The sequence below is a fragment of the Hyposmocoma kahamanoa genome, unplaced genomic scaffold, assembly GCF_003589595.1.
Source record: "Hyposmocoma kahamanoa isolate Upper Pololo Valley unplaced genomic scaffold, ASM358959v1 87, whole genome shotgun sequence".
NCBI lineage: Eukaryota > Metazoa > Arthropoda > Insecta > Lepidoptera > Cosmopterigidae > Hyposmocoma > Hyposmocoma kahamanoa.
Genome location: NW_020654422.1, coordinates 5,373,726 through 5,391,430, shown reverse-complemented (window position 1 = coordinate 5,391,430; position 17,705 = coordinate 5,373,726). Strand labels below are relative to the sequence as shown.

The 17,705-nt window shown below is 34.2% G+C and overlaps 1 protein-coding gene across 3 annotated transcripts in view; it reads right to left on the bottom strand.

Annotated features, from left to right (window-relative positions):
• The window catches only part of LOC113235105, a 33,973-nt gene that overhangs the window by 2,376 nt on the left and 13,892 nt on the right, over positions 1 to 17,705 (bottom strand). Inside the window, exons 10-21 of one of the 3 annotated variants that reach the window (XM_026470677.1) lie at positions 14,363 to 14,770; positions 14,020 to 14,178; positions 12,967 to 13,149; positions 10,994 to 11,164; positions 8,843 to 9,004; positions 7,712 to 8,011; positions 3,906 to 4,015; positions 3,694 to 3,829; positions 3,079 to 3,236; positions 2,028 to 2,191; positions 1,512 to 1,617; positions 150 to 179 (exon numbers count right to left, since the gene is read on the bottom strand). In XM_026470677.1, the coding sequence (XP_026326462.1) occupies positions 150 to 179; positions 1,512 to 1,617; positions 2,028 to 2,191; positions 3,079 to 3,236; positions 3,694 to 3,829; positions 3,906 to 4,015; positions 7,712 to 8,011; positions 8,843 to 9,004; positions 10,994 to 11,164; positions 12,967 to 13,149; positions 14,020 to 14,178; positions 14,363 to 14,770 (2,087 nt within the window). The remainder of the gene's footprint in view (positions 1 to 149; positions 180 to 1,511; positions 1,618 to 2,027; positions 2,192 to 3,078; positions 3,237 to 3,693; positions 3,830 to 3,905; positions 4,016 to 7,711; positions 8,012 to 8,842; positions 9,005 to 10,993; positions 11,165 to 12,966; positions 13,150 to 14,019; positions 14,179 to 14,362; positions 14,771 to 17,705) is intronic. The other 2 variants (XM_026470679.1, XM_026470678.1) reach the window with 2 other exon arrangements.

Here is a 17,705-nt window from a genome sequence, read left to right as displayed (position 1 = left end):
CTTCTGATCTCCGAAGTTTCCAGTGTTGCCAGTAGTGAAACATTTTGAATACGTTACGTCTTGTACCGACTGTGTCGACATTGTGTGTTTTCACTCGTCACTAGAACGCGTTCGAGTCCTATTCGTAATTCTGTAAAGACCGCTGATACCTTGCTTTCGGTGTTTTCCTCGCCGCCCAACTAACAACAACCAAACAATATTGACACTTCAACAAAAATCGAGTTACAAAGTACCACAATACAAAAAAATAGACAAAGTTACTTATGCATGTCCTTCGCGCCGTGTTCCTGTAAAACATGATAAAAGGTAGCCATATTGCAGGCTTTGGAACAAAAAACAAATAGACAAATGTAGCGCAGAGTTGAATAACTTTACCAATACTTTTATTTTGCAACTTGTTATTTACCAAATTGATTTAGGGAAGGACCTTAAAAGAATGTCCAAATTTAATTGGACACAGTTAAAAGTAAATTTCAATATGTTTAAGTTGTTTAGCAGAGAAATTCGCGAAGCAAAAAGTAAAAATGAGGCCAAGTTATACATTAGCAGAACAAAAACCTTGGGAACTACCGTGATCAAAATTATCAGTTGCAACTGAAGGACGTGTTTTTAACACGTTGTAAGGAAACTGTACTATGTGCACATATCCAAAAGTTCTTAAAAATATTTTTATTAATGTCATGAGTCACACAATTTCACATACATATGTCAGTATGGTTATTGGTACGCAGCATTTTATTTTGGGCATTAGAGAATTATCACTTTTATTATAGTAAAAAATCATGTATTCTTGAAGCTTTTGTATGGGATGACAATAAATGACAGCAGATTATTCTGAGATACCATGGGCCATATAAAAATATGTGGTAAATAATAAATAAAGTAAAGGAATTAGCTCTAAGTTATAGTCATGGTGCCGTCTGCCCTTTCAACCAAATGAATGACCTACAGGTCTATCAGAATCTGAAGACAAATATCATATTAGCAACATTGGAGTAATTGGTATTTAAGATTGTTGGAAGTGTTTTTAACATCCGACACATGAGTTCCATTATTAGTAATTACGTATTTAAAAAATTTTTATCTACTTTGTGTTATGTTATATGAGTTATTAATTTGTTATAATATGCAAGTCTCATACATTTTATTTTAGGCTTTTTGCTTAAATATCTAAATATAAAGTGTCGTAAGTTTAGAGTAGTTACACAATAAAGTAAATAGTATTAAACATATTCAATCGTAGACATGGTCAAATGAGATATGCTAACGTAGGCTGCAATATGATTTTTTTAAATTCATGTTCTGAGACTCTTGTAGACCTACAATTATTGATGTTCTTATTCCGTAACGTATAGTCGAATGAATACAAGGATATGTAGTACGTATCAAAAGTACAAAATTATTTAATAATTTCGTTATTTTACAGCATATGCATATTTTTATATTCGTATCAGAGTTGGCCGCATTTCTACTGCGCAAGGCATAGAACAAGACCAAAGCATACATTATACCTTGATGGCCTGCGGAGGCGGTTTCTGCTTGGCCACTGGCTTCTTTGGCTCCTTCGCGACGTGGTGCTCGAACGGGGAGAACGCACACGGCAGGATTCTACGAAACCTGAATATGAATTATGTACCAATGTGTTAAAGTACCGCATATTTTTTACTTAATTATAGGAAAGTGCATAACTGTTCTTTTGCGCTTTTTTACTACATGTATATGCATAAAAGCCCAAAACTATAAACTTTTCAATATAAATATTAATACAAGTGAAAAACACAAAATGATCAGTTCAAAAATGATACACAGTCTTTGTCTATTTTAGAATATCTTTTTTAGATGAAAAAGGAAACTTTATATTTTATTATGCCTATGCGTAAGTATTGCATAGATGCTTTTATATAAGCTATTATATATTATATTATTATTATATTATATTATTTAAGCTATTATATTATTATAGCTTTTTTCGAATCCGTGCAATATTTCGTTAACAATAACAAAACTTAGTGAATTTCAGGACTCACTTATGCGCTGGCAATAGTATATCGGTCAAAGTTGGTGTCTTCAAGGTCTTGGACTCGTCGGTTTCTGCCATTTGCGAGCAGTCGAAGTCCAATGTTAAACGCTGTTTGTCCTTCGCAGCGGTCACTCTTGGTGCGAATAGTAGAGCGTTGGAGCCGTGACTTGGCTAGCAAAAAAAATACAGACAATCACACCATCAATTCCTGTTTCCTAGCCGATGAACTTGAAAGTCTGGATTTCGTAAATGTATATAATTTGTAATTTAACTTTAGGCTGGCTTTCAAGTTTGACGGTTAGGCTGGTTTCAGAGCAGTGCGGAGATCTATCTGCGGATCACTGGACCGGAGTACCACGTGTGGCGATAGAACATCGTTTTACAGTGACGCAGATAGCTCCGTACGGAACACGCCCCGAGTGCACTCCGCACAGAACACGCTCCGCGTGCACTCCGCACAGAACACGCTCCGCGTGTACTCCGCAAAGGCCACCCACCCATACGTATGTGACTGTCTTCTGCAGACTCGGCCATAAATTTATCGGAGTAGGACTGCGATATTGCGTTCCCTCTTCCACTTATCACAGGTTTACGCTCAAGAACTTTCGTTTATGCGCAAGGCCGTGCATTACTGCAGTCGATAAATGTTATCGATACATAATTATATTTACATATATTTAATGTTCAATTTAGTTCTAATAGTGAAAGTAGGAATGGTAATAAAAATAATTTCTATAGCACATTATTGGCAACAATACGTGCTTGAGCCGTAATATAGTTCCTACACCTGAATTATGATTTTTAAATTATACATTGTGCCCAGGTCAACGTTCAAACAGTGAATGGTATTAAAATAAAAAAGTTGTGACATTTAGATAAAAGCAGGCAATAAATTACTTAAAAGTTACCGCACCGATTTAATTTTATCGATAATGGGCGTGCGCACGAGTCACGTTCGTAAATCACTAAGCAGGTGAGAGAGAAACCGCAAAATCGCCGTCTCTCCGATGATTTATGACCGTAGCATCTGCAGCGAGTAAATAATTTTCTATACTCACCTCATGTTGCAATATGTAATGTCCAGGGAGCAAGCCCTGCAGTTGACTTAAGGCGGAATGTATGACACTCGCCGCTTCTCGAATCAACTTTGCTTCCAACAGATCTCGACGCATATCGTCAATCCTTACCACGTCGCCAGTTGGACTGTCAATTCTCACTGCGAATTTTATTTTGCGAGGTTGTGTTGTACACACATGTACAGAATGTTAACTTGGGATCAATTTTTTTGTACTTTTTATCAATTTCATAAGAACGCAAGGCACTCAAGTTTCAGTTTTATGTTTATAACGCTACCAACGAAAAGCGCAATTCGCGTCATTGGGTTTGATAATATAATAGTGGTAGTGGCCGTGGGTTAATCCGTGCTCGCACCTGAGTTTTTCGAAATTTATGTGCGAAATTTAATTTGAAATTTACCATGAGGTTTTCGGCGAAGGAAAACATCGTGATAAAACCTGCACGTCGAAGAAGGTTCACAACCCTCGGAAAATGTGTGAAGTCCCCAACCAGCATTCGACCTGAGCCTAGCAGTGGGACGTATAAATGGGTTGATAATGATGTTGACGTTGATGTGTAACTAGTTGTGGTCCACTATACATGGTGTCGTTGTTTACCATTCAACAACATGGAGCACGTGCGTAGATGCAGCGAGAGCGCCATGCTGACGAGCTTTTGCGGCGACTGATAGCTCGCACCGAGGTCGATCTGATACTCTGGTACTGGCTCCAATAACACTTCGTAGGTTTGGTTCTGGCGTGAGATATAAAATATATATATTACAGAGGCCTAAAAGTCGAATTAATTTTAAAATAAAATACATACTTACCCTATACTTATGTGAGCAATGTACGATGAGATCAAACTTTTCGTGAGTGGCGTTGTTCTTAACTAAGTACTTTGTAAACGATCTTGGCGGTGGCTTCTTGAATGCAGAATCTGCAGAAAATTAACATTAAATGACATTCACTATTAAAAAGCATTTAACAAAGAGTATTCGAGTTGTAGGCACGTTGCATTGTAAAGCTCGACTCAACATGCCTTGCTTTAACCGAAGTCTAATGTTGGACAATGTACCGGTGTAACGAGCAATAAGCGTTGTGTAATGTATTTATTATTTTTTTTTATTCTAATGAGTTTGCAACTCTCAAATTTCTATCCTAAGGTCGCCTGGATGATGCAGCTAGTTTGCAAATAAGCCGCCTGTTGTACTTTAGGTTATTCTGTGATATTTATATGCTTACATTACCAGTCTGTGTTATTATTGTGAACTTTTTAATGTACTATAAAGAATATGTTATTCATTTATTCGGTTTGTACAATCGTTCATTGTCGTTATTTTAATAAATGTAAAAAAGTTACAGCCCAACCCATTTTACAGCTGACTTTTTTTTTGTTACACTTTGCATTTGTCATACATACCCTATTTTGACGGAGACGTCTTAAATATTTTGACAGCGAATAAAAGAGCTGTGAAGTACAGACTGGATGTAACGAAACTACAAGCTACAAGGTTCAATTTACATTGGAGTGGATGCGAATTTTTGTAACAGTAGCGTAATACATTTTATGTCAATAGTGTAACGTACTAACCAGGCCCTATACTCTCGTACACGTAATACACGACCAAGTTAAAAGACACATGATGCGAATGAAGCTTCGAGTCGAGTATCACTTATTTGACAGTAATTTCTTCGGACGGATGTCGGACGGAGAACGAGAAGTAAATCCCCAGATTAGTGTTGTAAAAAACTCGAGTCCGGGAGTCTCCATTTTAGGACTCGACTCCAATTTACAAGACTCGACTCATAAAGACAAAGACTCACTGCTCGATGTATTACGAACCTATCGAGTTTCCAAATAGACTTCGGTAGTTCGGCATTAGTGCTCGAGTCTAATTATGTAACGAGTCGAGCTCGAGTCTGGTAAGTACCTACTGAGCGGTGTTGTGGTGTGGTGTGTTAAACTGTAGTATAATTACTGTAATATAATTAAGTATTATATCTTCTTTCTTTTATAAATCACCATATTGAGATTTTTGTTTTTTATTTAATTCGTGGACATTAATAGATTTTCAATAAAATTGAACCCTGCTTGTCGTCCTCTTGACTTTGGTGTGGAAGTAGCTTTGAGACGAGTTTTCGAACTCGAGTTAGTTTTTCGACTAGAGTTCGTGATCCGATGACTCTCGCTCGACAACTCTTTGGCTGTAAACTACAGTCAAAGAGTTCCATTTTCAAATGTTGTAATTACTTTTTAAATATTGTTTATGTAAGTGGCCAGTTCCGGAAACTTATAGTGCTCCCTATGTAGTTATATAGTCATAATTTAATGCTCATTAAATTAATGTGTGTCTATCTGTGCGGACCTATAATTGGCTCTCCATAATTATTTCAGTTTTATTATCGTCGTTGGTCTTCCAGTACGTTAAAATAAAATACAATAATTTTTCCACAAGTAAATTAAAATAATTAAACACAAAAGAGCGCATTTGTGATATGGTTTATGAAATTATAATTAACAGATTAAAGTACAGGAGTAGAAAAAAAGATTATCATAACGCACGATATTAACACACGATTACAATATTGAAATTCAGGAGCAGGTTAGAATAACGGCTATGTTAAAAATATAATGATAAAAACACTATCACGTAAAATATCTGAGTCGCGTAGCGTAATGGTTAGTCGATTTTATAGTATAAGCTTTGAAAATAAACCATAAATATAGGAAAAAAGGAGAGACTTGGTATGAGGGCGTGGTTCGTGTATATATCGTATCATATTCGTCATATGATCAAATTGATCATATCGAGGCGACACGCGTTCAAACGTCGCTACAGTGACATGACAAACAAACCAGTGTGATAACTTTCTATTATTATTCAAAGTTTTCTTTTTGTCTCCATAGAAATTTCTACACTCAAATATAGTTATGTTCATTTATCGACAATTAATTTTTACTGAAATGTTTGAATTTCTATGATTTTTGTAAGTAAAGCCTGTAAGAAAAGCATTCAAGTTTTTTTTTATAATTATTATTATTACCATTTATTTGCAAATCAATGATTATTACTTAACATTTTATTTCGAGTTACTTTAACACAACTCATATTTCGGACAGCCGTTTAAATGTCATGTCAATTTGTTTGTTGCTGTTGCTTGATGAAAAATGTATATGTATTATTTATTTATTTTTTTAGATAATTTGGATATTTAAATTCCATTATACTCGTAGATTAAACGTAGAGTATTTTTAATTTTTAGGTTTTTTCCAATGACTTCAAATAAAAGAAGATTGCATTGAAGCTGCAAGAAAATGGAAAGATTGGTTTTCTTATTATCATTTCTGACTTTGTGTTTTCCATACCAAATGCATTTAAAAAAAAACAGCTATTATATATTGGTAGCATTTTTTACTAAAACGCCACCTGATGGCGAATGGCTGAACCAGGATGAACAAAATACTGAAATATTGCAATATAACTCTTACACAAGGGACTGAAAGTTTAATTTTATAAAATTTAAAATTGTGTTACGTCGTTTTCATGTGGACATATGCAAACTAGAACCAACCCACAAAATGTCACTTTCGAGATAATTAGATTTTTGTAAAAACAGTGTGAAGAAATAAATAAGGAAGTCATTTGAGACAAACAACGTGAGTTATATGTAGCATTGAGAATGATATAGGAAAACTATTATATTATATAGCAATAAATAGAAAACACTATATATCTTTTTATTTAGTTAACGAGAACCGTGTTCTAGTTTTCGTAATGAAAACGCTAAAAAGATCTACAGTACTTCAGTACATGTGACATGGATCCATTTAGCTTATTATAAAAAATACATTATATGAAGTTAAGCAGCATGGTTCTTTTTAGCTATTAAAAAGTTACTTATTTAGGGTTGGTACCCTGAAGGACTTTTATTTTCTCCGTTTTGGTTTGGTAGTTTGCCAGGGTCTTTTGTGAGCGGGTAAAGGACACGTCTGGTGTTCTACCTAAATACATAACTCAATTTCACTCGAGGTGTGGATTGGTTCTTGTTTGTATAATTATGTCCATGTTTTAAGCCCTAACCAATCAAAATAGTTAAGTTATGGTAGTAGATAATAGAGCGGAAAGTTTGAATTGCACACAAACTAAAAAGTGGCGACATCGTTACCCGATCTTACATAGCGTCATTACATATCTCCCCTTTTTTCCTATATCTATGAAATAAACAGAACATTAATGTACTTTGTAATATTAATTAAACATTATTAAGTTTTACTGCCATGATTTTCATTTATTTTTGTGAAATAACTCCACTGGTTGGTTATAATTATTAATACAAAGATCCGATCAGAAAAAATCCTTCGATCAGACAGGACTTGAACTTGTCTCTATTTTGACAATCTAGGGCAACCACTCTACCAATTGAGCTACATATATAGTCCGCAGAACTTTTGAATATTTCTGTTGTATATTTCTATTAATGTATACTTTATATGGAATGTATAATACGTTTTTTATAGGCTGATGTATCACGCAATTGGCAGCCAATCGGGTTGGGCGAAAATATTGTGATATTAAAGACGCTCACATTTAAATGTGAGTTGAAGAGGTGGAATGTCCAACTGGAAACTTACCTTCACATGTGCATTTGTAAAACGAATCTCTGCGATGACAGTCTTTCCTATCATCGTTTTTTTTGTTTACATCGCTTTCGTTTTTATCATTATTCTTATCTTTCTCAGTGTCTTGACTTTCAGGAGGTTTTACTTTCTTTACGTATGTTACTTGATTTTTTGGTATATGTGCTTTCCTTTTCTTTGCTATTGTTTGCGATGTCTGTTCGTCACTGTCTTTCTTTGACGTAGAATCTGTTTGTGTTTTCGAATCTGACATTAAGTCCGGTTGTACAATCGAATCTGAATCGAAACCGTCATCTGTAAAAAGGCATGTTCATTTACTTAATAACTATAGCTGTGGAATATATTATTATTCGAGATTAAAGTACTTACTTCCATTTATTGCATTCGCAATGGCAAATGAAATAAACATCGTATATTTTATGATATGATTATAAAAGCATACTCAGTACTATTTTCTAAAGCCTAATTTTATTCCCAGTAGTTCCATGTTCTCGGTTCAACGTGGAACAATTGTAACATTAACATGTCATATTTATTCCTATTAGTTCCACGTAATTTTAAACTATTTTTGTACTACTTTTCTTCTTCATCAGATCTTTAGAATTTCATTAACCCCATTTCGTCATTCGAGGTTTACGAAAGCGGAAAATTTAATTTCAACACAATTAACCTTATGCCTTAACAGTTACGATAAATTTCGATTGATTACTTTGGCGTGGTGACTATTTTCTGTGCCTCTACCATGACTTACAGATATCGCTTCCGATCGCGTAAATTATTTCACAAATAAATGCCAAATTGTACAGTGCCCCGAGCGGTCACCGGGAGAAGTAACATTTTTAATATAAATATTTTATCTGACAGATGCCCTTATACCGACGTATTAAATTTATACCTAATCAGTAAACTATTAATAGCACTAAAGAACAATAATGTCAATAGCATAATTGAGGTTATAAGCGCAATAGTGGTGTAACCCACAATATTTGTTTTTATATTACTTTAAATGATACTAAAGCACATAATTAATTTATATTTGGATGTTATTTTTGTTTCAAAAAAATATATTATATTTCTATACATTTTATAATAATAAAGTTTAATAATAATTATTAAACATGTTACCCTTGTTCTTCAAAGGTAAGACACCTTCCTTGCTCTCCTGAGTTTTTGGATTCTTGTTCTCCTGATTTTTAGGATGTTTGCTTTCCTTTTCTTTTGTTTTTGTTGTTTGTACATCCGTCTTTTCCTTTGACGTTTCAGTTTCTTGTATTTCCGGATCTGATACTATTTCCATTTGTAATGACGCATCGGAATCGTCATCGTCATCTGTAAAAGTGGTCGTGTCACATTTATTATCATAATGGCGTAACACTGTACATTCTTTAAGGAGAAAATACTTACAACAATAATTGTCCAAGCATGATGGATGAAAAAATTATGCATGAATTAATATATAAATGAAAGTGTATATGATATAAACGTAAAAACTGGGGTACACGAAAGGAGCCTCTCTACACGACGTAATACCACCCCTTTCCTGTACGTCTGGCTCATGTGGTAATTGGTAAATCCTTTCACCACGGTCGCGATACGATAAGCAGAAGAACACATAAACTTCTATCATGAGTTTATTCTGTTGAATTGCTAGCGACTGCGTTAAATGTTCGTATGGCTTATTTTACATAGCGTAACAGTCACGAGTGATCGGATGGAGCGAACGGCCGATAGCGACTTCAACACGTAATCATGAGATTACTAGAAATGTATTGAGAAATATACCTTTATCTCTACTATGAAGTAGAGGTAAAGCTATATTTCTCATTCACCCGAAACCTTTTAACCTGGGATTCTCATAAAGAAAAATTATTATTAATAATATTTATATTAATATTTTCTAAATAGGTATTATTTAGATGTGCATGCTCCATCGTCAACCTCATCGTCACTTTCCATCGGGTAAGACGGAGGTCAAATGCGCACTTATTTTTTTAGTAAAAAAAATCTAAAAATAGTCAAGAAATTAACGATTTTCTTATGCACATAATTCGAGCTGAATTTCGAGATGGATTTGATATACGTGAGGCGCACTATAAGTTTCCAGAATGAATAAGAAAAAAATACTATAAATGGTCAGAAATGAATTTATCGTTTTTCAAAATATTCTCCGTTAGCGTTAATGCACTTTTTCATACGAATGAACCAATTTTGAAAACACTTATGCCACTCCTCCGTGACAATCTCTTCAAATTTGACGCCCCTTCATTGAATCTGGTAAGCATGGCGTTGCACTAAGTGACGCGATCCGTTTTTTGAGCTTCAGTCAAATTGTGTGGGATCCACCGAGAGCACAGCTTTTTCATACCCAAATGTTTGTGTAGTTGGATTGTATTTGACTCATGCCTACGCCTAATAATGCCCAAATCTCATGGTATATCACATGCCTGTCTGTTTTGATCAAACGGCCCACAGCATCGATATTTTTGTTGTTCACAGCAGTGGACGGGCGATCATCACAAAATTCGTCTCTGAGATTCACACGACCGCGTTTGAATTTTGCAAACCAGCTATAAATAGTCGTCTTGCATGGCGCTTCATCGCCAAAAGCAGTTTGAAGCAGAGTGAAGCTCCGCTGAGCTGTTAAATTACACTTAAAGTCATAGAAAATCATACTATGAAAATTACCACGAGTTAAATCCATGGTGATGCAGACAATCAATTTCTAAAATGACGCCACAATGTAAAAGCAAGTGACAGATGAAACAAACTGTATTCTACAGCCAAAGAGTTCCATTTTCAAATGTTGTAGTTACTTTTTAAATATTGTTTATGTAAGTGACTATGTCACTTAGTTAAGTGATAATAGGCATTTTTTTGAAAATGTTGAAAATCGATACCCTAGACCACATATTTAGGTACTGTCATCACAAATTTTCAAATTTTGGAGTGATTTTTTTTTAACGTCATCATAAATAACCATGCTATTTATTGCAGTCACAAATCAAACAATAAACGTTATGAGTGTAGAAAAAAAATAAGTTTCATTGAGTCGTAGCTTAAAAAAAATAAGTCGCTAGCTTTGACACTTCAAATTTTTTTTTAAATGTACTACGGTAGTGTAGTACGGCATGTCGCGAAACGTGTTAGTTTTGCTAAGTACTAACTAATACAGTTTACACAACACAAATCGAGTCTAGGGAATAAGCCAGAGTCATCAACACAGATGCAATATATATAGCGAGTAAATAATCTTACTATAGCATTATTTTCTGGTACCTTTATTTTTTCGAGTATTCCTATTTTCGACAACATTGATTTCTTGATGTTTTTGTTCGTGTGGTTTCCGTTCCTTTTGATCCTGTCTCTTCTTTGTCGATTCAGCGTTTAGTGTTTCCGGATCAGGTTTTATTTCCATTTGTATTGTCCCTTTGGGTTCATATTCATCGTCTGTAAACAGTCACAGGTGTTGAAACTCTTCATAACAATATAATTAATTATAACGCACTTTTTTATTACATATTTACTCACCAGATTGAGTGCAATTCGCAGTAGCAGATGAAAAAATTTAATTACGATTAATAACGATTGAATAATTATACATGGGTAATGTTCAGCTTAGTTTTCTTTACCTAATTTCGGTGACAAATTTTAGTATTTGAATATTCTGGAATATTATCACGAATGATTATTTAATATTCAAGTGTAGTATAATGAAATATTGTTTAATATTTCCTCGTAATACTCGAAAACTGAAATAATAAAATTGTCACTGAAATTAGGTAAAGAAAACTAACCTGAAAATTACCTACATGCAGGTATTACTTTTCGGAAATCCATGTTAATAAAAATGGTTGTGAAGTGAAGCTATTTTGCATGATTTAATTTTCACTGGGTTCGCGGAGCATAGTAATTTACTACCACTTTTATTAATAAAGATTGACCAAAAAAGAAGAAAAAATTAAGAACTTTGCGCTCAGCTCATTTAACAAAAAAAAAAAACAACAACAGTGTTTACTTAAAAAAATCTTTCAATAATCATTAACATCGATTACGTGAATTTTATTCAAAATTTGAATGATATCACAATTAATTGATTACATAACATTATTTAATTATTTATTTAAACACTTTATTGTACCACAAAGTAAATTACAAATTTTCATTAAGAAGTGAAAATATTTAAAATTTTTATTGAATTGATATTCAATTATTTTTTGTGAAATTACTCCACTAGTTTGTTATAATATTAATACAAAGATCGAACACTCAAAAAAAATTCCTTTGGTCCGGCTGGATTCGAACCGACGTCTTCTAGTTTACCGTGCCAGACGCTATACCAACTATGCCACGGAACGAACCAGCGGACCTCATGAAATTTTCTATGTGCTTGCGTCGTGTCTTTGTATTTGGTTTTTCAACGACTTTTTAGTCGTAGCGCCATCTATGAGAAATCTATGAAAGACTTATCACCCAGCTTTATAGCTACGAGTCCTGGCGAGAGATGTCGCTATTCACTGTATTTTAAATTTTTATTGAATTGATATTCCATGATTTTTTGTGAAATTACTCCACTAGTTTGTTATAATTATTAATACAAAGATCGAACACTCAGAATTGTTTTTTCTAAACACAAAGACACGACGAAAGCACATAGAAAAATTCGTGAGGTCCGCTGGTGCGTTCCGTGGCTTACTTGGTACAGCGTCTGCCACGGTAGGCTAGAAGACGTTGGTTCGAATCCGGCCGGATCGAAGGAATTTTTTCTGAGTGTTCGATCTTTGTATAAATAATAATTGAAAATATTATTTTGCGTACAAAGGCACAACAAAGCTTATCCCATAAAGGATTTCTTCTAACTAACCTTTGAAAATCTGAGAGGATAGGTGGTTTTTGGGGTGGCACTAAAAATAAATAAATAAAGAAATTGAATGCTACTTACTACACTGAATAAATACATAGAAAAAAGTATTATAACAAATGTACATTATTATTAACTTCTGAATCGCGCGTATTTGTTCTTTCATATAAACCAACGTTTTCGGGCTCTTTACAGGTTCCATGGTCAAGGCTGACTAAGAAGGTAAAGTCAAGTTATGTTTAATATTATCCTCAGATCTTTGCGATTTAAAGCTCGGAGTTGCATTGCTACTGCTATGGCCACGCCACGCGTGTCGCTTGACACCAGGCGCACGCTTGTTCGTGTCGTCACTTGGTACCATAAAAAAGAAGTATTACTTTTCGTTACGAACCTCTGCTTTTGCTTCGGGTAATCATTTTTTCAACAACAATCTTGTTCTTTTCACTTTTCGAAGCGTATGTTTTGAGTTGCCTTCGTAATTGCGACACGCCTTCATCCTTTCCTTTTGACGATCCAGCTTCAAGTGCATCAGGGTCTGGTTTTATTTTCACTACAGTTATGTCAGAATCGCCATCTGTAAAAAGTTGTCGTCATTTCAACTCTTAAAATAAGGTAACTCTGTGGTAAATAAGGTAACTCTGTTAACAAAGTGTTAACTTTGGAAGAGGTTCCGGGTTCGATTCCCCGCAGGATCAATTTGAAAAACTATTTTAAATTGGTCCTGGTCAGGGTTTTTTTTAGTGCCCCAGAGTTAATTTCATTGCTTTGGTACTTTTAATTATTTATTTATTTGAAAGGAAGGAATTTCCTAGTTTGAGACCCTGAGCCCCGTTTATCAAAACTTACAAATCTATGGGTCGTATTCTAGAACTCTATTCAATGCTCAAGTCAGGATTGCACTGGCAACACAAGCACTGGAAATACGACCCTAATGGCTGGGACTTGAGTATGATTTCGAGTGTTTCAAACCATACTCAAGTCCTGATTTGAGCATTGAGTAGAGTTCTAGAATATGACCCCAGATGTTCACAAGTTGCACTCCAGGAATGTATTCTGCCATTTTCTTTTACCGCCTGACTTTTTAATCCCTCAGCTAATTAAGCTCTACTTAAACGTATGGCTGAATGGTTATAGTCTTTATCTACTCTGAACTCGCTTGGCAAATACTATTTATATACATATATTTATTTTCAAATTTAAAAACAATGTCGCATATGAAGCTTCATTCGCACCATGCGTCTTTTAATGGGAACGCGAGTAAACCCACTGGCACAGACGCAGAATAGAATTAGAATCCTGTCAGATGTAAGGAATTTTTCTTTGTGTTCGGTTTTTGTATTAATAAAATTATAAAACACTAGTCGAGTAATTTCGGTAATCACGGTAGTAAAACATCGAAATATTAATTACAATCAACATTAGATTAAAACATATTTCACTTTACCTCTGATTATCTCTGGTGATTCTTTTTTCTGAGCTTTCGGTGTATGTGCATTCTTCTTTCCTATGGTTTGCGACATATTTTTATTGTTTTCTTTTTTGGGTGATTCCGAATCCGAAACTATTTCCAGGGCCATTGACGCATCCGAATCGTAATCGGCATCTGTAAAAATCAGTGTCGTGTCGTTATTTATAAACGGTACGCGATAATGCGACTTCACATATATACATTATACTTACAAAGAGTTTCCCCATTAGCAGTAAAAATAAAATAAACATCGTTAATAATTCGATCAATATCAAGATATTTTATTTATTTCACAAATTCAAAGTAAAATTAACTATACCTGACATGTCAAAGAGAGTACTCCTTTTTTCAGTTTGTTTTGGGGAATAATTTTTTGTTAACGCTGTATGTGCTCGCGTTTCATCCGTTTCATTGTCGTTCGATGTCGTTCCGTCCGTCCCACAATCGTCAATTTCCGTTACATTTATTTCACGGTCATCCCATTTTACGCCAATTATTTCACAAATGTCAAATGGTGTGCAATTTTTTTTAGGATCGTTCAAAATCGTCTCATTAATATAAGAATTGTCCATTTTAGTCCAATGCATTTCAATGTCGTCAGTTTCATTATCCGATTCCGTCGCATTCGTGTCGTGAAAGCCATCAATTTCACAGTCAATATTCGTTGCATTATTTGGATCGTGGTTTGATACGGATTCATCAATGTCATCATATTCATCATCATCGTCTAAAAAAAATTAGCAAATGTAAACTGCGTTCAACTATAATAAATAGAATATTATTTCATTTATGATATTTTATAGACTTTCATTGTTAACATGGCCCGCTCCTTCAAATTTCTGCATGAAACATTTATGTCTGTTTACACGAGTGAATAATGCTGAGTGCGAAGCAGTGGTGAACTTGTAATCAAGCATTGTAGTTATTACTTACTATTGAGCTAGTCTAAACCAGATTTAACTATTACAAACAACTGTTGTTAGATTTTGCAAAACTTATCATAATAAACGCTTCAAATTCAAATTAAACGCTTGTAGAAGCGCTGCAGTGGCGCGTCTGTGGCGTTGCAGGTGCGCTTCTAAATATTGTATGTAAATTAGTAGTTATGCGGTTGCGGCGCCACAGTTGCGCCACTGCAGTTCTACAAGCGTCGAGTCCGAAGGCGCCCATGGAACATACAAAGAGTCCGTTCTCATAGAGTGCATTAGTAAATACAATATCATTGGTACAATAACATATTTATAAAAGACAATGACCATTAGTGCGATGATAAGTCGAACAACTAATCTTATAGCCAGTGTAGGAATTGAGGGAGTAATTTCAGCTAAGCTAAAGAATAATGTTGACATTCCCTTCTACAAATCCCGGAACTTCTCGGAACTGATTATGTTTGAATATGCGTATTATTTATTTATTGAAATTTGAGTATTTTGGCGACAAATTATTATTTTCTGTTAAGTATTTGCTACAAATTATAGTCTCAAAAAATAATATTATTATCTATAGGTACATACGTATTCACATACTTATGCAATATAAAAACAAACACGGGACAACTATATTTTAGAATGTTTAGAAAATAAACAGTAAAAAACATTGACCTACCAATAAATGGACGTCGGGTTCGCGTTAAAGTGTCCGTACATGTAGGGCATTAAAATAGCATACAGAGCGTCAATCGCGCAATAGTCTTTGTTTGTTCGAGTGACAGCGCGATTGTCAATCATGCAGTACCAATATATGCAGTACAAATAATAACTTTTTAACATGACTGCAGTAAAGTGTGAAAACAGGATTTTGTATCATATTTTCAATAAACAAATAAATTGTGTTATCATAGTTGTCATTTAAATGTGTTATTTTGTACAGTTTTATAGTATTTAATTTATATATAACTGAATCGTAAATATAAATTACAAAAGCACACGAAATATGAAATAGCTAACTGTCCTTTTTCTACTCATTGCATGTGCAAAAGACGGAAAGAGACCCATTACGTCAGTTTCAAGACGCTTATATAAACTTCTTGGTCATTTTCAATTGTTCGAACCACAAGCGATTGAAATATTTAGAACAAAGAAACTGTAGAGTTGCTTTGATTTTAATCCTATTTTTAAAATGATTTTTTATTAAACGTTAGCAATAACTAACAAAATATTGTTGTACTCGTTTTACGGTATGGGATTACCTATCAGAAGTCAGAAAATACATTTGCCCGAAATAACGTTAGCTCGACTTTTCATGTCAATTTCAATGTCAAATGTATTTTTTTAGAAAGATTACAAAATAAAAACTAATTTTGTCTTTGTGAAAAGCATTAAAATTACACGAAAGCGTAACGGTTTTATTATAAATCGGAATTACGGATATTTGAGTTTACGTTTAGTTAGAATATCGGTACATTTCTTATTGTACACGCCGCTTATTTTCACATTTGTAGTAATAATTGTATGTATATATCTGCCCAACTCTTTATTATACCTTTAAGTGAATTTGTACAAAATTCGACATAATAATATATATAAAAAAATTAATTAATATTTACGAGAAAGGCTACTCTATTACTCTTGTGTTCAAGTAATTTTCAGTCGAAGCTAAATATGGTGCATTTTGTTAAGTTTCCAGTAGAAGCCGAATATGGTGTTTTTGGGCCCTTAAATTGTTGTAAACAAATTTAGGCAGTACTGCAATGACGTTACAATTTAAATTAAATGTTTTAGTTTTTTATATTTCGTTACATGTCACTACGTTTGTATAGGTTAACCTCGGATATTTTTTTTGTGGTTTTTGTATTAGACCCGATGTCCATTTGTTGGTAGGTCAATGGTAAAAAAAAGACAATTTTTTACGAATTGATGACTTTAGGTAAATTAACTCCCTTTATAGAATTCAAATTTCGATTTTCGAAGTGGCGGGCCCTGTTATTATAGAAGTGACTTACGTGTTCAATCCAGCCAGTTGCAATGTGAAAAGCGATGGGCAAAAATGAATAATAAAAATGCTAAGATAAGCGACATAACATTACGGCATTTAAGGCTACATCAAAAAGATGTATATGACGCATATGCTTTGTGATTTTTTTAATATAGAGATGTAAGACGGATTATTTATTTATGTTTGATGGAATATGACGACTCAGCGCGAGTAGCTGCTACCTAAGTTGTATGTAGTCTGTGAGCCGCGGCCGGTAGCAGTTACTCGCAGGCAGTTCTTTTATTTAATAATAACAAGTGACGGAACGAACAAGTCGTGCGCCTGATGGTAAGCTACACGCCTGTCCATAACAGTTGCAGTGCCACTCAGAGCTGCCACTGTATCCGTCACTCGGACACATAAGTTGACAAATTCCATGTGTTTGTAATTTCACCAGCACCCTTAACCCTTCAGAACCGTAACGCAGTAATGCTAACATTAACATTTGGCGGTAGAAATAGGTAAGGATGCAGTACCCTGGACGAATTCTTTCACACGGAGCTCTACTGCTGCTAAGTTCTTTCTTACGTAACATGAGACCTTATGTTATAAATTATCATAAGAAAATTATAACAAACTCTGTAATCTGATATCAGTATGAGCTTTTAACTCATTATGGTCTACTTATAGGTTCCACGGTTATAATATATATATATATATATATATATATATATATATATATATATATA